The sequence below is a fragment of the Lonchura striata genome, chromosome 2, assembly GCF_050655825.1.
Source record: "Lonchura striata isolate lonStrDom1 chromosome 2, ASM5065582v1, whole genome shotgun sequence".
Taxonomy (NCBI): domain Eukaryota; kingdom Metazoa; phylum Chordata; class Aves; order Passeriformes; family Estrildidae; genus Lonchura; species Lonchura striata.
This window is the reverse complement of record NC_140704.1, coordinates 108,114,428-108,137,161: the sequence shown is the minus strand read 5'-3', so window position 1 is coordinate 108,137,161 and position 22,734 is coordinate 108,114,428. Positions and strand designations below refer to the sequence as shown.

The 22,734-nt window shown below is 38.3% G+C and overlaps 1 protein-coding gene across 13 annotated transcripts in view; it reads right to left on the bottom strand.

The window, feature by feature from the left end:
- Positions 1-22,734, bottom strand: part of DLGAP1 (DLG associated protein 1) — a 405,586-nt gene that overhangs the window by 111,427 nt on the left and 271,425 nt on the right. For all 13 annotated transcript variants that reach the window (XM_085573764.1, XM_021525224.3, XM_085573759.1 and 10 more), the window contains one exon: positions 16,809-17,023. In XM_085573764.1, coding sequence (XP_085429890.1) covers positions 16,809-17,023 — 215 coding nt within the window. The remainder of the gene's footprint in view (positions 1-16,808; positions 17,024-22,734) is intronic.

Sequence of the window (22,734 nt, the reverse complement as noted above, 5' to 3'; positions counted from 1 at the left end):
AATGCCTAAAACGTCAATTTTAAGTAAATTGTAATGAAACTTGTATTCCTTCTTAAAGCCTCACAACTCTAATGAGGAGAGACAGAATTTTGCCCTGAACTTACATAATTTAATTTTGTTAGATGGGTAAGTACCCTCTTCCTCAAATGACCTCTTCCTTCAATGGCTGTTTTACATACAGCAGGTATTTTGACTGCTCTTTCACCTTGATTAGGAAAACAACAACATTATGATAACATTAATGCATTTGTTATTGTCAGGATCACCAGGGCAGAGACCTGTGTGATGATGTTTGAACATCAGTATGCCATGTACAGGTGGGATGCCACCTTCAAAGTGCTGCTCAGTGTCCTGGGACTCTGGTTTCTCTTGTGATGTGTTAGGTAAGGGCCAATTTGTCAATGCATTGAATTCGGTCCCTCCAACTAAATATATATGGGGGTTCAAACTAAGCAAAATTAGTTTGAGCATTTCAACTCTGCAGCAGATTTACATTTCCTGGAATTATCCAGGAGGGATGGGTCAGTTGTTAATGACAAGAACACACCTGAGATGCTTGCTGTTGTATGGGCATGCACTGACACATCCAAGGAGATGGAAGAAGCGCTGGTCTCCTGCTCACCTAAACAAGGTGTTGCACCATGACTAGACAAACTAAGCTGCTTCAAATTCATCACTTTTGCAATTTAATATACATCAGAGATCAGCTGTGATAAATCACCCTGCTGGACTACAGAAATGCAATAGAACTAGGTCAACATACTTTACCTGACTGCTACTAGGAATCATATAATAAAATGTACAGAAGGGATTGGAAAAGCTTGAGAACACTGTAGAGGTGACCTTGAAAAACTGAAAGTCTGGTCAAATAACACAGTCACGGATGTGTACACAGAGGTATCATGGATTACCCAGCAGGAAGGGAACTGGAGGTCCCTCAGGATTCATCACATTACCTCAGGATGCTAACCTGAAAAAATAAGTCACAGTAGCTAAACTAAGGGAATAATTCCTCGAGATGTTAATAAAGAGCTCCACTTGCTGTCACTGGAGCGAGCCAGCCACTAGAGGGAGGAATGATCTAGTGCTGCCAATGACTGCTATTTATTATGCTTCTGCAATTCGTTATGTTCTTCTTAAAGCTCATCTCATGAGGCTTACAGGAACCTTTCCAGTTAAAGGAAAAAAATATAGAGCTTTGACAGTTGGTGATAAAAGCACACAAACACCAAGTTCAAGGGCTCAAGAAACAGAAAACATACAAAAAAAAAAAAAAATCTGCATGTCTCCTTAGGAATATATCCTGATTTTAATAGCTCAGATTGTTAAAAATAGGTCCTGTTTTTAACAAGATGAATTGGGGACCTGATTTTCAATTAATTAGGATTCTCAGGGCAATTTAATTCCATAGCATTCAGCATATCATTAACAAAAATTGTAGGATTAAAAGCTTTTTTATGTGCCTTTTGTGATTCAAAGTATTTTCCTTGGTGACTAGAAAGGGCAGGTCAGTACTGGGGTTGAAAAAGGTATTTTCCTTCTGTACAGAAACCAGCAACTTGCTAAAAATGTAACTTCCACGTTCTTTAGGAATAAAGCTATTTGAAAGTAGAAACCAAAGAAAAGCCCAACACAATAACACACTCTCAGTGGCTGCATTGCTAATCTTGTGCCTTTCACTCCAGATTACTATGCTAAACATCCATTTATAGCAGGAAGGAAGCAATTTGGATATGTGAAGCAGGGTTTTTTGTGTGTAGAACTATTCACTATTCACTGATAAGAAGATATTCAGTAACAGGAAAATGCTAAGTAAAATTAAAAAGTTGCTTTTATCTGAAGAAAAGAAAGTAGTTAATGAGATAGGTAATTGCTAGATGTTTAGCAGGTCAAATCTTAGAGTTTTGCTAGAGGTCTGTCAATGGAAAATTCTTGAGTCACGTTTTCTTCCTCAACTTAGACAAATTCTAAATTCTAAGTTAGCAGGCCCAGTTCTATCTTTCCAAACAGGAAAAAGCCAAACTTAAACTAAGCAGAAAAGAACTTTTTCATAAAAAGACTGTGGAAAGCTCATGGATAATCTAGTTTTGAGTGCAGTAAGAGTTTGGGATGTAAGTAGAAAACTGCTCCTCCCCTAGCCCTTGTGGGTTTTACTGTGCCTGGCTCTTGTTAGATAATTAGGCTGTCATCAGTGTAAAACCATTGGTGCTGCTGTCTACCCTCTTCAAAGAAGAGAAATAAGGAGACAATATGTCAGAGATAAATCTTTCCCACAGCCTTCCACTCAGAAAATTCACAGGTTTTCCAGGAATAGTCACACACAGAGCATACAGTGGGAACCCTCTCCACTCAACCAGACTGTGATTTTCAGTGTGTGGTGTTCTTGCTTCTCTTGCAGCACACACCATGGCAGCTCAGGCTCTGAAAAGTACTAAAATACCTTCTCCTAGCTCGAAAGGCCTTAAAATTAGAAAAGAAAAAAGGCATTTTAAGAGTCCCTTCTGCTATAGTGTGAAGAGTAGCAAAAACAAAGAAACTTTATAGAGGAGTGGGAAGCTGTGTGTTAGTGTACATGGGCAGGTCATGGAGGGAAGAGGCAGCTGAAGGGCAGTGTGCCCCTTGTGAGAGTATCTGAGCCACCTCTAGGACATATGTTAGCAGTGGCCGTGGGCTGCATGGTGGTAAGAGACGGGAGGTCTGTCAGGTCAGGAAAAGATCAGATCTATGAATTTCAAGAGACACAGCAAAATGCAACATTGCTTAGTGCTACTGCTTGGGAGTAGCTTGCTCCCTTTCTGTAGTAGGTTTTAAATATTTCTTATTGTAAGTTTGTAATGGTTCATTCCATGTACCCCATTTGGCTTCCCTAATGGTTCAGTCCTGAGTTGTTTACCCCAAATTTTTCCTGCCAAGTGTATGTCAATACACCTGCCAGTCTCCTTGTTCCCTCTGGAATGTTCCCTGTCCTTCATCCCCCTCCTCAAAGCAAGAATGGGGAGCAAGGTTGTCTCCTTCCCCTCAGTGGCTTTTATTGGATAGCCCTTACCCTGCGCCCCTCCCCTAATGCCTTCCTATTGGTAAAAGGCTGTGTCCACCCCTTATTCCCACCTCTCCTTCAAGGCCTCTCCTTTTTGCCCTCAGTTATTGTCGCTTGTCCCTGAATCCTCTGGGGAATAGAACTTCCTTGGAACTCAAACAAGTGATCCCGCTCTATTCCTTTGCCTGGTTTCTGTGCTGCTGCTGTGTTCCCCACACCACATCCATCTGCTGCAGGGAGCTGCGAGCCCCTGCACGCCCCGACACCCGGGGGTGTTACACTGCGCTCAAGCCATGTTTCCCCATTCCCTGGACCCCTGTGACTCTGATCAGATAAACCTGGACCCCTCCTTCCTGCCCCGATGGGATTGGCGGAGAGCCAGAGAAGCCCTCTCAGTCCAGAGCCTAGATAAACCCCTGACCCTTCCTGTTCGTTCTCTTTTTGCCCCGCTCTTCCCCTGGACATGATAGAATAAAGAGCTGGAAAACCACATTGGGGCAAGAGCCTCTTTTGGAAATCTTTGCCCATCTCCTGATATTCCTCCTCTCAAGGCCTCGGATCTCTGGGCTAGCTTGATAATTTTGGGGCTGAGAGAGGGGGAAACGTCACGGTGGGACTCAGCAGAGATGGGGGGTAGCCCCTCTCGTGACTGCACACCGCTCTCAGGAGTGAGCTGGCTGGGGAACATCTTCCCTGGGACCAGCATGCACTTACAGGTGAGTACACAGAGGCACCACGTGTACCCAGCAGGCAGGGAGCTGGAGGATGCTCGCCTGAAAAAATAAGTTCACAGTAGCTAAACTAAGGGAATAATTCCTCAAGATATACAACAGGTGGAAGGATAGAAGGGAAGCACAGCTGAGGAGGAACTACAAGAACTGACCCTTTTACTCCTTGGTGGGGTTTTGCCAGCCTCTGCAGCTCTTCCTCTGGCAGGGAAGCATGAGGATGATTTAACTTCTTCTCCCCATGCTGTGCCTCACTGCCCACGCAGTATGGTGGGGCTCTTCCCAGACATCTCAGTGAGCACGAGGAAATGCTGCTGCAAGCCTTTCTACAGGAGCACAAAACAGGAGACAAGAACAAGGGGACAACTAACACTGACTGTATACCATCTCTACAGCCTCTTTAGAAGGTTCTGTAATTGTTGCACTCACTGTAATAAATTAATCCTCGTGACAACCTGACACAGGAGGTGAGTGCCATCACCCCTTTGTGCCCAGAGCTGGAGGCACACGGACAGCCGGACAGCCGTGCCTGGAAGGTGGCTAGGCAGGGAACAGCAGCAGTGGGATGTCCTTGCCCCTGTTTCCACAGGCACAGCATCCTGCCATGGAGGCCCAGCACGCTGGTGTGGGGACCACACTCTCCCACCTCTCTGCTCTCCTCTGGCAGAGAAAGGGCACAGCACCTAAGAGCCTTGCAATTTCAGTCCTTCATTTTAATTGCTCAAGTGATCCACCCCTTCCCTTGAGGAACAATGCAAGCCAGGCTCTCATTCCAGGTGCACCCATCAGGCTCTTTTTTAACCTGAGAAACACCGCGCAGCAAAATCATACCTTAGAGTGCTCCTGAACTGTTATTAACCTTAGCGTATCATTTTTATGGAAGAGAAAGCAGTTAAATTTGTCTGAATTCAAAAGGACTTGGAAGAAGAGTGGCAAGATAATGTTTTTTTAACAAGCAGCTTGATTAATTCATGGCAGAAGTTATCATCCCATTGTGTTGGGTAGGTGGCAGACATTTAAAGCTGCTTATCAACTTTGTCCAGGGGAGAAAAAAACCTCCACAGATCAGATTTTAAATGCTACACTTGAGACTTGTAAACAACCCACTGCAGAATCCAGCAATGAGGACCCAGATCCCAATTGAGTAGTATTCCTATGGGCCATCAGAGAAACAGAGAAACAGTCAACAACCATTTTTATGTGTCTTATTCCTATTAAGTATCATGCCCTGGGGAGAAAAACTAATGTTTATTTCATGAATACCTCCCCATGGAGCACAAAGCAATCCCAGGGGATATCTCAGGCCTTTACTGGGGGAGTGGGTAGCCCCAGGAGAAGGGCAAGAGGTTTACATTCATCTCAGATCTAACCTGGATCACGTCTAACCTTCCCATACTGGCTGGCTGCAGTGCTGCCCATCATACAGGCATTGAGGGAGTAACTGTGAAATATAGGATAGCACAATAGAAACTGCAGGATTCAACCCAGAAGTAAACTTTTACCTTGGTCTGGCTACTAAACAAGATTAATTTTACTTTTCATCTCCGGAAATATAAATATTATGACAAGAGTTTAGATTTTTTAAAAAAAAAAATAATAGTTGAAAATGTTGTAAAAGAGGCTTGAAAATAGATCTCAAAACATTTTAATTCAGAGTTCTGAGTTGTACTTTACATGTCAATTTTACTTCATCGTCTTCTTTAAACATACTCCTTAAAAAGAAAGAACCTTCCTCTGTGTATTATTTACTATTCTCTATTTTGTACATGGTTTCTTTACTTACATAAAATAAAATAGATAATCTGGGAACATACTCAAAAGAAGAAGAATCTCTACAACATCAGCATCAAGTTACAGCCCTGTTTTTAAAGAGACAGCTGTTCAGGTGAGTCATTGTTTGTATGAACTTCAAATGGATTATTTTATTATTCTTTGGGCTCTTGCCCTTAGGGAAACTAGTTACATTAAATAACAAACTACCATTATATGGACATACTGATTCCGAGAACAGGGGAAGAAATATAGTCATAACAAGCAATTTCAGTAGAAAATGCAGGCTTGTCTATATTCTGCCAAAGGCAAAGCACTCAGATGGATACCACAGTCATCACAGAGATATAAGGAATCTGATTAGCTTCTCTGGAGAAGGAACAATTAGAGCTGATAGGATAAAGCCTCCTTGGCGCTCACGTGTGTTTGCACAGGGATCAGTGTGCAAAGACCAGCTGACCGCTGGCCAGGGACAAGGGCACCTCAGCTGCTGGGCTGTGGTCCTGAGCCACTGCAGCAGCTTCTGTCTGGAGAAATGGAGCAGGGAGCAAACCCAGTTGCTGAGGAAATCACGCCAAAGATAGCTTGAAGCATGACTGAATGCATCTACCCACCACATGTATGGTGGCAGCAACGGAGCACCAAAACCAAAGGAAGACAGAGCTGTTTTCAACACGAGCTGCATACCATCCCAGTGAGAAAAATGCAAAGAGAGGGATCCAGGAGTGCTAACAACAGGATGGCTCTAGTCAGGACAAGAAAGGACAGGACAAGAAACTGTGGGATGAAAAAAACTGTGAAAGATTGATAAGAATGATATTAGTAACTGCACTAATTAAAAAAAATTAAATGACCACTGATGAAATTCTAGCATGAAGATGTGTAAGGATCAGGGTTATAATAAATGAAAGCAGAAGAAGCTGCTATGTACTGATTATTTTCAAAGTACTAAACTCATAATAAAAGGAAATAAGCAGTGAGGAGGTGGAAATATAGAAATAGTTGATAGGACATTCGTTCACTGAGTGAAGGGACAGTGACTGTAATTGTGCTATTCTTCATGTAAATCTTGTCTCTTTTAATGAAGAAAGGACACTTAGCTAAGTGTATTAAGGAATCACTTATTAAAAAAAAAAGAGAGAAAAGGGACAATATAATAGTAATGTAGTGCTGACATTCATTCCAGCCACTGTTAGTCTAACATCTTATTTATGAATAAGGCATCATCCACTTCTGCTCAAATCAAACTTGTTCATCACAGGTAAACAATTAATTCGTGCCCTAAGTCAAATGATCTTTTTGTAGGGGGCAGGGAAGTGGTGGAGGACAGGAAGTAATAGACAGAGAGTTACCTCTGCCAGAAATGACATCTTACCCCAACAGCAAATGACTGAACAACTGCAGTGGAACAGCCTGACTCACCAGAATTTCAAACAAGTCTGAGCAACACATCTCTGCCAAAGCCCTGTTGTCTCACAGCTCTTGCAACCACATGGCTGACATGAGTCCAACATGTGCATGGCTGGAATCCTTGGCTAGAGATTTAGATTGGACCTTATTGACAAGGCATTGCCAGCATTTCTGAGATTTCTCACATTTTTTCATTTCAACTTCATAAGGATGGTTTAATGACATGTTGGTTACACCCCACTAGAATAGAGAAGAAAAGATCTATTCAAAATAGAAATTGTCTTCCCTTAAAATTTCATCTTTTATAAATATAAATTTATCACTTCTACAAACATAACTATTATGTGATGAAGCTACAACTCAGTCGATGACACAGACAGCATTTCACCTGGAGTGTTCCTAAATTTTCTGCATTATGTACTTACCCTTATTTTTAAGATTTATGCAAAGTTCAGAACCAAATTATTTCTTTTAAAGTAATAAATAACAGTGAACATTTTTAGGACTAACATAAGGAGGACTACCTCTCAAAAGTAGCTTCTCAAGGTTTCCTTTCAAGTATGGAGTAATGAAGGCTTAGCACAGATTTGCTGTAACAATTGTCATATATAAAACAAGAGAGATTTATATACTAGTCCTGAAATCTCCTGAGATTGCCTTCAGCATGATACATCACTGTCATAGTGCAGAGCTGCACAGACACAGCTCAAATATGTCTGCCAGCCCAAAATTACTTCAAGAAAGGGAAGGATTTGGGTGCTGTGGATGTGGCTGCTGGCGTTTGGGGTTGACAAAACCAGTTAGTGCTTTCTGCAGACGCTGGGCTGGCTGGAGGCAAAGCTGCTGGGCAGCTGGGGTGCAGGCTGGTTGGTAGCACAGCCCTTCTGGAGGGGAATGGGAAATTGCTATGTAGCTCAGCTGCAGAAGGAACCACAGAAATCTCTCACAAGAACTTAGTAGCTGCTTCAAAGGTGCTTTCAACAATTCTTTTTCCCACACCAGCAAATGAAACAGTGATTGTATGGTGGTTCTCTGCCCTTGTGGGGTACAACAAGTAACAAAGCCAGCACAATGTAAAAAAGCCTTTAAGGATTTTCCTTCCTTTCCACACTTCTAAAAAGATTTATACCTTCTTTAGCAGGGGAGGAGATTTCAAAAAGTCAGGTCTCTTCAGCTGAACTTTCATTCACATGTGTCACAAGGAGAGGAGTGGTATTTGATGCTGCACCTATTACAGGAGCCATACACTTTCTTTGCTGCCCCATGCTCCCACTCTTAATCCTGCATCCAAGCCAAGAGAGAATTATGAAGTTGCTCTATCTTAATAGTAATACAAGAACAAGAAAATTGAAGAAACAAATAACTGGGTATCAACATGACTTAGATAGTAATAATATCTTTTATTTGTAAGGGCAGAACAAGTTTTCACCTTAATCTCTCTTTCTCTCACCCTAATACGATGCAGATTTACAGAAGAACCCAAAGCATGTCAGCAGAAACACTGTCTTGTACTTTCACATTAAAACTAAAGCAACACTATTTTAACTTCTTCCATTTTTAATCTGAAAGAGCTCCACCATTTCACAGTGAAAAATGGTTGCACTTCTAGCTGATCAGAATAGAAAATTATTATGAATAATTAACTTAATTATTGTTGCCTGTTTGCTTGTCTTGCTATGTAGAACATTAAGGACTCCAGACTGATTTTTTTTGCAAACGCATATCTCTTTTTATGTTTGTGCATTTTCTGCATGGCAGGTTCTATACATCAGCTGAGCTCCCCTCAGCAAATTAAAGCAGATAGTACGAGATCACATACCAAGGGTCAAGCATGGTATGGCTGGCAGTGGTGGGAACACGATTTCAAAATGCGAGCAATGAAATAACATTTAAAGAACATGAAAGAATTGCACAGCACTGCTGTGGGTGGGATATCTATATTTACTGTTCAGCAACAGGCCTTCAGGAATAATTTGGTCCTGATGAGAGTTTTATTTTTACATTTAAAAAATAAGTTAAGGAAAATAAGTAAGAACAGTGACAGTGGGTATTCAACAGCCTGAGAAAGACAGACAGAGAATAAAAAAAGATAGGTCTGGAGGGGTCTTCAAGAGGTCATTTGGTCCCTCCTTCCACCCTAAAGCAGGATCAGCAATACCTAAATTTGTTCTGACAGGCATTTTTTACCCTTTTCTTGAAAACGTCCAGTGAAGTGATTTCTTTTGGCAATCAACTCCCACGCTTAACTATCATTACTGCAAGGAAAATTTTCATAGCATATAGCCTGTGTATGCCTTGGCAGTCTTTTTTTTTCTGCCTCCACTGGACATTATTAACTCCCTTTCTGAGGCAGCATTTTAAGTATGTGGGAAGAAGTAGGGCTAAAAATAAAGAAAACCAAACATGTTTGCACACAAATGTACATGTTGGCTCTGTATACACTATACACTGAAATATGGCTGAAAATCACTTTTTGGTTCAGTAATTATAATTGTTTTTCTTAACACAAGCCCTAGAAGTGCCCATTTGATACATAAAGTGCAATGATAGGCTTTGCTTCTTAAGAGCAACTTAATTTGCTTCTTAAGATAACCTTGCATTCATCAACATCATTTGCTATAAAATGCATAACTGTTTCTAGGATTTAATTGAGAGAAGCTAGGATGTTGGAAGTCCTAACTTTAATCTGTAGCTATTTTACATATAAAGCTAAATCTTGTGTAAAACTGAGCAGATGACTAGACACAGGACAAGGATTTTCATGTCTGTAAATAAAACAATCATCTAAATGATGTTGTTTTTCTTTTACAGATTACTGTCTTCCAATTTTTTTTTTTTTTTTTTTTTTTGTAATATTGTCAAAAAGTCACATTTTGGCTAGAAAATGATAGGCCTTGCCTTTTTTTTGTCAATGTTTATGCCTGGAGAAGAGAATGCTCTGAGGTGACTGTATTGCAGCCTTTCAGTACCTAAAGGAGACCTACAAGAGAGCTGGAGAAGAAGTGATAGGACAAGAGGGACTGGCTTCAAACTGGAAAAAAAAAAAGCAAGTTTGGAGATTAGATTGGATATTAGGAAGAAATTCTTAACTATGCCTGTGGTGAGACTTGAGAAGAAGTTGTGGATGCCACATTCCTGGAAGTGTTTAAGGCCTGGTTGAATAGGGCTTTGAACAGCCTGGCCTAGTGAAAGGTGTCCCTGTGCATGTTGTGGAGGGGTTGGAACTAGATCATCTTTAAAGTCCCACCTAACCCAAAACATTCTATAATTCTATGGATAGTCTTATGCAAATTTATTGTAACAGCATGATTGCCTGAAATGTTAGCAAGTAAAGGTAAAAGTACAAGTGGGACAATAACAATAGAATACATCACAGATTACAACAAAATATTCACTTCTCCTGTCAGAGAAACAAGAAATAATATTTATACAAATATGGTGATACTGACATAACAAATCATATGTAGCTAGGTGTGGACTAATAGGAAGTTTGGTTTTACAATGTGATAAGCAATGACTGCTACCAGTGAGACTGTAATATCTGGGGAATCCGTTTCCGAGATAAACTGGTGGGGATCATCACAGAAGTAGAGAGGAGGAGTGTTCATCCTATCCATGTCCTGGGCAGTGAAATGTAGGAATGTCACTTCTGTGCTGTAAAGGCATCCATACTTCTGTGTATGAGGGCACAAAATCCTGAAGGGAAGCTGCTGTGGGGGACAGGATTTCTCCCATGCCAATCAGCGATACTAAGCCTTAACTGACTGAATGTGCTTTATAAATCCATCACTAACAACTATTCATTAAAAGCTCCAAGCTCTAAGTTCCTCCAGTAAATCAATATCCTCTCCTCCTTAAATATAATATACATGAAACAGATGTCAGCTTCCATAAGGAAACCATTGGCTTCTGAAGTGTGTGTCCACCTACTACATCAAAATAAATATATTTTTAATTGTCTTGCCTTTAAATTTTTTTCTGACTTATAAATTATTCACTGAACTTAATCACACTTGACACACAAACCTTAAAAGTGAGAAATATGTCCAACAGCTTCTGCATAGTTTCAGAGAGGAGGGATTGTAATTGTATGAATAAAACGTTAATATATCATGCATCAGTGAATGTGAGCTGGGAAAGTTACTACCTAGGCCAGTAATAGTTCCAGAATACATATGTTCCTTAGTTTGTATGTTCAAAGCACATGGAGATGCTTCTGTCTCTTTAAAGCAAAATTAAAATAAACTCTTTGTTCAAGAAAAAGAAACAAGCACACTTCAAGGAACATGGAAACAATTCCTATCTACAATTTTGATAAAAACGAAAGAGACTGCAGCATGAAACAAATTACACCAACTGTACTGAAAACATACTGTAAAACACTAGTAAAAGATTAATCAGGCTTATTCCTTTTGTACTAATTAGCAAAGTCATTGTTCCCTAATTGGGAGTCACTCAGCAAGAAAGAAAATTAATGAGCTTCCCTCCATGTGTCTAAAAATATTCACCATAATGAAAATGAGGTATTGCACCACCTCTCCCTTCCCCCTGCCTGTGATATGGATCAGATCACTTTAACAGAATGAGGACACCACCTCATTAAATAAAAAAAAAGAAAAGAAAAAAGAAAAGAAAATAAGAAATAAGCTTTTCTTTATATGCCCCTCCCGGCCTTTTTTTTTTTTTTTCTGGATATTTTGGCATATATTATAGTAATATAGAAACACCTCAAAGTAAATAGGCTCTCATTCCCAAGATGGGATGGTTTTCATACCTAGGGATTTATGATGTGCCATGTGGCGAAGTGTAGTGTAAGGACATCAGTTCAAATGACAGAACAGCCTGGGCACTGTTTCAGGCTAAAATTATCCATACAAACATTGTAATTTCTCTCAGTGCAGACACTTCCCAAGGATCACTTCTAGGAAGACCAGGAGATTTCCTATCTTGAAATATGTCTTATACTAAGTAACAGTGGAGTGGTTTGATTTTCCTTCCAAGTTATCCTAGCAGAGTTGGTGCTGCAACTCTGTCAAGATTTGGTTCGTAATACCGGCTGACTCCAGCTTGGGGGTTTGTCCTCCAGGAACTGACTTGATCAATTCTCAGGGAGGTGATGTGAAAGTCTGAGTTCAGGATGTATAAATCAGATCTATCTCTTTCTCCTTGCTCTTGTCACTGCTACTAAGCTTGTCAACAGATTATACCACTTAATTGAGCTTGATAATTTATTGTGATTGGGTTTTCAAAATAATTTTGTTTCCAGATTCCCGTAAACATACAAGTAGAAAGTACTTACACTATTTGTATTAACACATAAAAATATAAATGTGGGTGTAAACAAATAGCATGACACTATTTTGAGATTTTTTTTAACGTCTCTGATAAACTTTAAAGATAAGAATTGTTTGGTTTATTTTAAGTCATCTATGCAGTAAATTATAGGAACAGATGCAAGTGTGATGGAATTTATATAGAAAAATTCTTTACCATGGGATGAAAAGGAGAAAAGTCTAATGACTATATGCTCACATACTCTCTTCATCATCAGTGGTAAAACTTGGTGTGCATTATAAAGGGTTTTTGGTGTTTATAAGTTTCTCTTAATCACAGCTGACTTGAAAAACATCATAGGCCTAGTAAAATACCTTGAAAATAAAGATTTGCTAAGAAAAATCCCTTATTTCTGTTCTTCCTTCTATCCTTTTTATGTAAGTTCTACAAATGCATCTACAAATTATCAAGATCATTAAAATTTTCAATTCAGTAGCGATCACAGAGTACAACTTGTCTCAGAAAAAATTTTATGTGATCAAATATGAGTTCAAAAGAGAAATCCTGCAACTGTATTTAACCCAAAATCCACATCTACAAATAAATTACCATTAAGTTTTGTAATAGGTTACAAAAACTCCCTCCAAACAAACAAATAAACAAAACCCTCAAAGAAAAGATTCAAATGGATGAAGTCCCCACAATAGCAGCAATAATGAGTTAAGCATAATTTGAAATCTGTGTTTTAAGCAGTGAGTATAGCTTCAGTGGAGAAGAGGAAAGGGGGAAAATTAAGTAGAAAACCTGTGGTGACAGGATCCATTTCTCAGCCCTCTTGTCCTTAACAGAGTGTTCCAGTCCCTTCCATATTCCTTATCTTTTTAGTTTGGGAAATGCTGCCATGTTATTCCTTGTGCTGACCCACCAGCTACTTTGCCCATAGTCCTTCAGAAGAACAAAAGGGATGGCTGCAGATCCTTCTTTGCCTTATCCAGCTACAGATCTGGATAAAGCTTTCTGGAACTTCATATCTTTCAGATTTCAGTCTTTCTAGCAAACTTGGTTATATTTGGCCAATGGATTTAAGAGTTACTCGCAGCTGGAGGTGACAGGTTGGCATGTGGACAGCAATGTAATTGCATACTTTTTATCTCAGTAAAAACCATGCAAAACATAATCAAGGTAGATATAAATAGTGAGGGATTATATCCTGAATCGAGTTCAGCTGTAACAGAATTGTCAGTTATCTGCTACTTGCACCTTCTTTGGAAGTTTGCTAACCAGTCCATTTTCAATCTGCCTACAAGTGAAAGATAAACTTTTGCCACTTATTAGGAATGGCAAGAAAATGCCACTTTTTTTTCCAGCTGAATCGGTTCATCTAGACTGTGAAAGCTTAAACACCAAGATCATACTGCCAGCAAAGACAGAGAAAAAAAACCCTGCTTATTTCCTGATAGGATAATGAGAATGCAGCAGCGGAGGTGTGTATTTCAAAATCACAGCAAGCTGTGCTTTATCCAGAATGGTACCACACCATTTGACACATGTGCTGTAACCACATGGAAACCATGGCAATGGAGGAAAATAGTAGGAGGGAGATTGTACAGTATGGCAGGGAAAAATCCTCAGCAAAGCCAGGAAAATAAATTTGTATTATGTAAAGGAGATATGACACAGTTGTGCTGTTCAAAGGTTATTCCTTATATAAAAAGAAACACTGGTAATAATGAAAATACTTTCTTAGAAGAGTAGGTGCATGAGCAATGGTAGGTAGGTAGGTGGGAGGAACAGTGTGGGTTGTGAGACCAATATTAGACTTAAAGGAGTCAGAGAGGAAAAGTCCCAAAAGATGAAAAAATCACTTCAAAAACAACAGTGAAAGCAAAAGGGAACATGTTTTTAAGTTGTTTGCTCTGCCAGAGATGAAAGTGCAGCCAACTAGAGACTGTATACAGCAAATTGAGAAAGGGAGTAGCAGAAAGAAATGCATCAGGAAGATCCCTGACAATTACTGCTGTAGAAATACTGATTTCACAGCAGGCTTTGTTCTTCATGGACAGAAAAAAACCCATAATTAAAGGAGTGAAATACCACTCAGCTTTAGGGTGTTAATAATACCCTTCGAGGTCAACTAGAAGGTCCACTAGTGACAGTAAAAGGCTGCCTGTTGCCTAGAGCAGGCTTTGGTTCATTTCCACAAAGCTCTTATTCAGGTGCAAATTGAACCCAAGTCAACAGCAAGCCAAGGAAATAACTTGTTATCAGACATCACACATTTGCTTGATAACCTATAGTCAGTGAGTTAGGGGCTCCAGTTTAGTCTCTGTATAACACACCTGCAAAACTCTGACAGAACTCTTGGAGTAATCAGGGTAGCCATGGGATGAAAAATGAATGTCATTATGAAGGTCAAGTCACACTATTAAGAAAGTATGAAGAAGTCTGCAAACAAAGACCTAGCTTAATAGAAGACTTCAATTCCCAGAACAAGCACTCAGCTGTTTCTCTTAAAACCCCCAGAAATTACCATGTTCAGCAGAAAGTAATGAAAGCACTGCATAATTATGCATTATACAAATTGTCTCTGAAAGTGAAAGGTTTCTTAGGAAGATATATTCCTTTAAACTATCAGCATAGATTAACAGAAATAATTCTCTTTCATCCCAGTTTATGCTGAAAAGCCATTGAAAAAGAAAAATTATTTCATGCTTTCTCCTCTTTTTCATTTTGCTACCATTTACCATCTTCCCTCTTCTACCCTATGATTTACATTCTACTTCTGCACACCTCCTAAACTTACTTGAATTTTACAGAGTGCAGCTTAAAATTCGGCACATTCCTAAAAGCTTTCCCAAATAGGAAGGGATTAAAAAACATGGGAAATTAAGTATTTATACAAGAACTTTGCTGAATTAAAATTACTTGAAAGCTAAAAGCTTCTGCTGCCTGGTGTGACATCCTCCATGGGTGAACAGTGGCAATGCAGGACTTTTGATTTTTCATAAATATATATTTTTCTGCAAATCTTGTCTCTATGGAGAACAGAAATGACCAAGAGCAAATACACTCATTGTGATTCATTGTGCTTCACATAAACTATGGAACTCTGGAAAGCATGCTTCTGAAAACTCAGAAAGAATAAGCTCTGTGCCTGAAAGCGTGTCCATGCATGAAGCATGGCTGGATGGAGTTTGTGGTGGTAAATAACACTCATGTTCACCTTGCAGAGGTTGCAATAACTGATTTCAGAGGAGGAGTTTTGCCTCAGGAAAGGATGTGGTAAAGTCTTCTGGATGATGAAAGGAAACACTTGATCCCTTGAGCAAAAAAGCCAGCTAGATTATGAAAATCCCTGCAGAAAATGAGATTGCTTTCTCCTTTGGTCACTAATAGAAAGACAGAGAAGAAGCAATCTCAGGCTTCCCTTGAGACAAATTCAGGCAGGCTGCTACAGGGAGCTGCAGTAAGCTTGCTTTTTTCTGCTGGCCTATTCATCACTCATGTCAAGAGCATGACATTCTTAACAAGGATCAAACAGTTTTCTCTAAAATCTGTTTCTCAGATAAGGTCTTTGGAAAAAATGGGGTAGTGGAGGACAAGGAAGGAGAAGAAATTAATCAGGGAAATGCAGAAGGAGTCTTTTGTCACTGATCATGGATACTAGAAGAGATAGAGATCCTTTCTATTTTTTCCTCCCATTTTAAAGCTACAGCCTTAGGCAAGTTATACTAAAATTGGGTTATTTTTAGCCCAGTGAACTATGATTCATTATTATAGCTAAGAATTTTAAAAAAGACAGAAACAACTGTTGATTTTAAATCCACACTATTTTCTTTTATGGATATAATTTATTTTCTTGCTTTAAGGGACCTTTCAATTTTAGAATCAATTAAAATAATATGTTAATACAAAATTGTCCATTTGTGCTTTTTTTCCTGACAATTTGGGTGGCTCTTTTAAAAGGCCCAAATAAAGGAAAAACAAATAGTGGCATTTAAAAAACCACAAACTCATGATTCCTTTTGGCTAAAGCTTTTATAAACAATTGAAAAAAATCCAATTTTGGTTCTCCACAAATTACAGTACAATTCTGAGTGGAAAATATGGGTTTGTCTACTTTCAGATGGCCTTTCTTATTTTTAATTGAATGTTAGGTTCTCTCCTGGAGTTGCAAAGACTATCTTAGGGCGAATTTCAAATGTTGAGTTTATATAAATATACATTTACACAAAGCTTTTGCAGGCCAAAGATGAATTTTAGCAAAGTATTCAAAGAGCACACCTACTGTGCATACCTGGATGCTCACTTAACACTAACAGGTTAAAATATTTTTCAAATTCATAGTGCAGGTTCCTTTTCAGAATAACATTGAAATACACTCCCAGATTTACTCTTGTTAAGAAAAAAAGCCTTGCAAAAATAAGCATGATGAAACACACTTGTTCAAGTAAGTACCTGAACTGGTAGCTAGAAGTAAGAGAATAAACAAACATAGAAAACATAGAAAATGTAAAGAGAAGAAGCAAACATAGAAAATTTATGTCTTTATGGAGAGCTGTAGGTGATACAGCAGAACCTGGACTTACTTGAGGGTGGTGAGCTCAGTAAGGGATGGCTGGGTGGCCTTGAGATAACTCTCTCTTCGTGCAGCAACCTTTGGAGATGGCTTTGGACTTGTGTCTGAGTCTCCGCTGTCATCGTCCCCCATGGCTTTGATGTAACTGCCACTGCGCATCCGGCGGCAGGGAATCTCGTCATCTTTTCCTCGCGGAGTGTAGCCAGTCCAGTCATCTTGAGGAACCTGAAGTGATGAACACAATTCTTTTGTTAGCACACTCCTCCCTGAAGTAATTGGTAAGCCACAACAGAGCCATAACAAAAACTCTGCTGGCCAAAGGCCTTTTCTTAATCCCATTTGACCATGGGTTGCTGTTGCAATGGATGCCCACTTCTCACCCAGCATAGACACAAGCACCTCTGGAGTTCTTTGCTATTTTCCATACCTTATCTGGGAAGCTTCTAGCAAACATGCTGACATAGAAGGCTTGGTTAAGCTTAATACCAGACTGGAAAAATCTTGGGTGTTTTCAGCAATTTTCGTCCAAAACCTTTATAAACCAGATCAGAGTATTTTCTGTTCAGCTTAACATATTGAACACCTTTGGTGAGGCACAAAGCTGAAATACAAATCCCTATATGACAATCTTTTCTGACAGAGTGTACACAGGAATACTCATCAGGATAATTTTGGCCCAAGATGCATTTCAAATTAGTGGAGCTATGCACTAATTATCACAAAAATAGGTTTTCAATTGTGAAATTTTACTATGATTGCTTCTATAGCTTAATTGGTGCAACTGCACACTCGTAGTTTGCAGTGAGCTTCTTGTTGAATTCTGTTAGTCTGAGTGTCTGAGTCCTACGGCCCTTTATTCCCTTATTTTTCTTCTTAATGATGTGCATTATTTCTCTCGATCTGAAGTCAGTGCTGTCCTTTCTTTGCATTGGAAATCTGGAGCAGTGGGAATGTGCGTTCATGAGATTTTGAGACATAACAAAGGACAGTCCAAGAGCAGAGTGCTCTTGCCCAGCCATTGTTTCCCTTCCTCTGCTCCTGGAGCTTCTGACCACATGGACCAGCATCCTTCTCTTTCCTGTAACTGCAGCAACAACATGCAGTCTTTGAAGCTATTTTGCAGAAACATCATTTTTATCTAAAGGTGAGTCTGCAAAAGGGCTTTTTAGTTAAATAAATATTGTGTTAGACTTACAATCAGTTTTGAATTTTTAGTTTGCTACTTCTCTGATTCTTCTCAGTGAACCAACTGTATAAAACAGCCAGAGCTATAATGCTTAGAAAACCTTACAAGGCACATTAAATAAGGAGGCATGAATCTAGGTTACTAAATTCGTCTTGCATCTTACAAACACTCTCACCTACCAGAATAATCTTTTCTATGAGAAGTTTGTTTTTCATCAACATTTACCTTCACCTGAGGATCTTGTGAATCCCATTGCAGGTTTCAGCTAGAGCTTATACATGCCAGTTTGTTTAGACAACCAAAATTAAAACACAGGAATGCTTGCTAATGGCTTAGCTGTTGATTCCCACTACAAACATAAGTCAGTTCAACCACAAGTTCAGAGGCTGTAAGGCCTTTCAAATGTTACTGTTAATGCAAATAAATTTTTATAGCCTTTTTATGGACTGCTATCAATTTATAATGCTATAAACTGCAACCCTAAATCCACTGTGCTATACAAAGGAATAAAGATCTTTAATGGTCCTAAGCCCACACAGGCTTATTACTAGTTAGAATTAATTAATTATATTATTTTATTAATTAAACTATTCACAGCCTATGTCTTTGCTTTGTTTCCTGATGATTTCAAAACCCAAGACCCTTGCCAACCTTCTTCCTCTATTGATTTTTCTTTTCCTGCTTCTGACATAATGATTTATGATTTAGGGCCTTCCTTAAGCTGCCAGGCTCAAATAGTCCTTCTTTCCTCTGGTGTTCTGCTCTCCCCATTCTCCCATGGTCAAATCCAGCCTCAAAGCTCACTTGGATCTTCAGTATTTTCCTCAAAGGACTGAAGATTTAATCCTGGAGATCTACTCTAGATTGTACCATTACCAATATTTTTTTCTTAAGACCCAGTCTTCCTTCTCAGGACTTAGTCATTCTCAAATGCTCCATCTTTTATTTAACTAATTTTTTCCTTGTGCCTTTTAAAAGTAAATTTCCATGTTGTCTTTAAACATCCTTCAGTTAATGGCTGTACAATTCTTCCATCAGCATGCAAAGTTTGTTGTTGTGAGTTTGGGATTTTTTTGCTCTCTGTGTGTGGTTTTTTGTTTTGTTTATTTTGAAATTTATTTTTCTGGGCTACAACAATCTAAGTTCCTTTAGGCAGGAATATAATTCTAAGTCCAGTTTTCTTATTGAATGATGACATGCAGAATCATGAATCTATAGGATATTACTGAATAAATGCTCATAACAACACTTGAAATATTCTTCTAGGAAAGGGTAAAGCTTCAACTAAGACTAAAAGTACCAAGTACTAATGGAATCTACTGGAAGAACAGGACTGAATTAACATCTCTAATATTTTCCCATGTTAAAAAAAAAAAAAAAAAAGGAAGAAGAAACAATATTTCCATTTTGTGGCTTCTAAGTTTATGTCTAGACACCACATCTGGTGATGATCCTTTCAAAATGAAGGTAACACTCAGTAGCAGTTTTGATTTCTGCTAGTACAGAATATTTACATTCTTCCCTTAGCCACTTATGACAGACAGAATATAGCATGTTTTTCAGGTTTTACTCTTGCATTAGTTCAAGGCCTAGAACATCATCAAATAGTGAGCCTACAATCTATATTCATGCCACCTCTCCCAAACATTTTGGAACCTACAGCTTCTGCTTATCGGTGTAAAACCCTGACTTTTCAAATCACTCATACAAAAAAGAATTTAAGACAGGTTTACTAAAATCAAGCTCAGCTGATATTTTGATGCCATGCCCAGACTTCAGTCAGCAGTTTAAAACCTGTAATGGTGTATTTCCAATCAGCTTTTAGGCAGCTACGAGATATCAAAGTCAGAGTATGTAGAGAATCTGTGAAGTCTCAGAGGATATGCACTTTGATCTGTTTAATATTTTATTAATTATGCTTTAATTGAAGATATTTGCTTTTTCTTATTAAGATAAATCTGTGAATTATTCTTTAATGCACTAAATAAACTATGTTAGTATATTGTTAATGTTGGTGTCTTTAATGGAGAAAAAGTCAGAGGAGATAAAGTTACAATGTTCATACAGCACCCATAATTCAGGCAAGCTGAACACTTGTAGTTATATTAAATTACAGGATACACTGTTAAATTTAATACCACAGTTTATAGGTGCAATACAAGTGAAGAGATATAGTTACTGTGGAAACCCTTACTTTGGAATTACTGAGTTCTGTTATCAATAACACCACATATAAGTACAAGACCTTTTATCCCAAAGCTTCTCAAAATTATTTAGATGAAATAAGCCAGGTATTGAATGGTGGTTGCAATGGATTTACCCCAAAACTTTCTATTTACACATGCAAAAACTGTGTACCATGATGAGGTTTGAGTGGATTACTCTTGTCTCTCAATTTATATGATGTGATTGGAAGTTCCCAGTTTGAGCTCTGCTCCTATCAGTGAGGGGAGCAATCACTGAAAAACAACAGCTATGTTTTTAGTAGCTTTTCCATTTTTTGAAAACACTAGCTGAAGGGAAATAAATCTGAGCTGTTCACACAGAGAACAGGACAAATCAGCCTCAGTGAATGCCACAAACCCACTGGATGGTTTGGGTATTGGAAGTCACCTGCATGCACAAAACCAAAGGAAATAACACCAATTTCCATTTCCATATTATGGGTTTAAGGGTAAACCCTGTATGTGCCAAAGAGAAAAGGATGGCTGTGGTTAAAAAGTCATCCAGATTCAGAGAGCAGACTAAAATACCAATCCAGATATGCTTCTAATTTCACAGAACTCACTGAGGAATCCAGAGTGTTTCTACAAACTATCTTACCTGCCTAGACAAAGCTGCAATACAAGAATGTAATGGAAATTTGATTAAAAAGATATTGTATTTAAAGTTTGGCCATGTTTGGTGGTTTTTTTTTTTTTTTTTTTTTTTTTTTTGGCAGGTATTTAGGTGTGGTTTGGTTTTTTCTAAATATTGTTTTTACTCTTCTTATTGTCTGTTTTGTCTGTTTGTTTACAGAAACATTTCAGTATATAACTGATTTTGTAGATGAAAATTTGGGTCCAGCTCCCCTTTATCTTATTTTTTCTAATTTCTTATATCACATTCACAAGAGCAAGAAACCCTGATTTTGGAATTTGGTGTAGGCATCATGTAACTGACAAAGAGCATTTGCAGGGTAAAGATACATTTTCAAAGTTTTGTCTTGGCTATCAACAATTTACTTTTAATGAAAAGGTGTCTGTGTCTTACTTGAGTAGGACAAACAACCCTTAAAGCTCAGCATTTCCTTACATTTCAGGCAGATAAAATAATGTCAACATTTTAATACTGCTGCACCTATAGTCAAATACCTCAAGCAATACCTACTAAAAGCAGTGACCTGATTTTCAGAGTGCTTTTTTGGTCCCTGAGAAGTATTGGCTGTAACAGACGTGGCTGTAACAGCTCATGCAGACAGTGCAGTTCACTGTCGCAATGAAGTGTTGCATGTTATGAGAAAAAAGCAAAACATAAAGACCTCTCCAAAATGCAAAACGCAAAAATAAAATCAATCAGATTATTTCATACATTCTGTTTCTACATATATGGTACCACACATTCTGTAGTTTGATTTCTTTTGTTGGTCCAGAAAAAAATGCTGGGATAAATGTCTGCAAACTTCCAGCTCTCTTATTTTTTTTAAGTCAAGAGGTCTGCACAAATGTTCCCACAGGCTCTTACTTTATTTAAATGGCCAGTATTATGCCTTGCAAGGTCACACAAGTGCAAATGCACTGTATCTTCTGCCTTCAAGGATTAATGGGATTAAGATTGACATACTTGAGATAAAGATGTTTCATGCTTTTAAAAAAATCATATTATCCAATTACCTTGGCAATACCATTTTTCCAGTATCAGAATACCAAGAGAGAACATCACTTGCATGATTGTTTTAACTCTCATGAAAAAGGGGGATGAGCTAAATTCAGATCTAACAATGAACATTGTTTTTATTAAAATAGAAATATTATTATTCACACTATCAAAGTAATAATGATGCTGGAAACATTTCATTCTCCAAATTATCTTTAGGCTCATGTACAAATCTTTACAAGCCTAGAAATCAAGAGTGTACTTCACTTGTACAAAAGGCATAGTGAAAGAGAAAAACATTACCACTTGAATAGAGAGAGAAAATATTCAGCAAAGGCCTCTGAGCCATCCAGTTTACTGAAACTTAAAACTTTGGCAAACCCCTGGCAATAAATTGCTACATGTATGAACACTAAGCCTGACAACAATTTCTTTCTTTTGATTAAATGGTTGATATAACATTCTTTTGTAAACAGAGCAGACTATAAAGATGAAATATTACTACTAACCAACATCTTACCTGGATTTAACATCATTTAGTGTATAGATTACCTGTCCCAATCTTTAACTAAATTTATGCTGTTCTGCAAGTGTTCACACTTTGTCATTAGCCAGGTTGTACTGACCTGTCACTTTATTTAATGCATTTTTTGATATAAAGGAACTGGATTTTTTAATATATAGCCTAGGACCCCTAATAAAGAAACAAAACAAACAGGTATACTGACCCCACAGTTTTCAAACATTCACTTAATAAGCTCACATGTAGTAGTAATATATGAAATAAGCCCAGGTTGTAATGACAAGGATAAAGAAAACATTTTTTTAAAATTCAATTTCTAAACAATTAAATTAGAATATCTAATTTCCTTTATTTTAAAAATTTTTAAAAAAA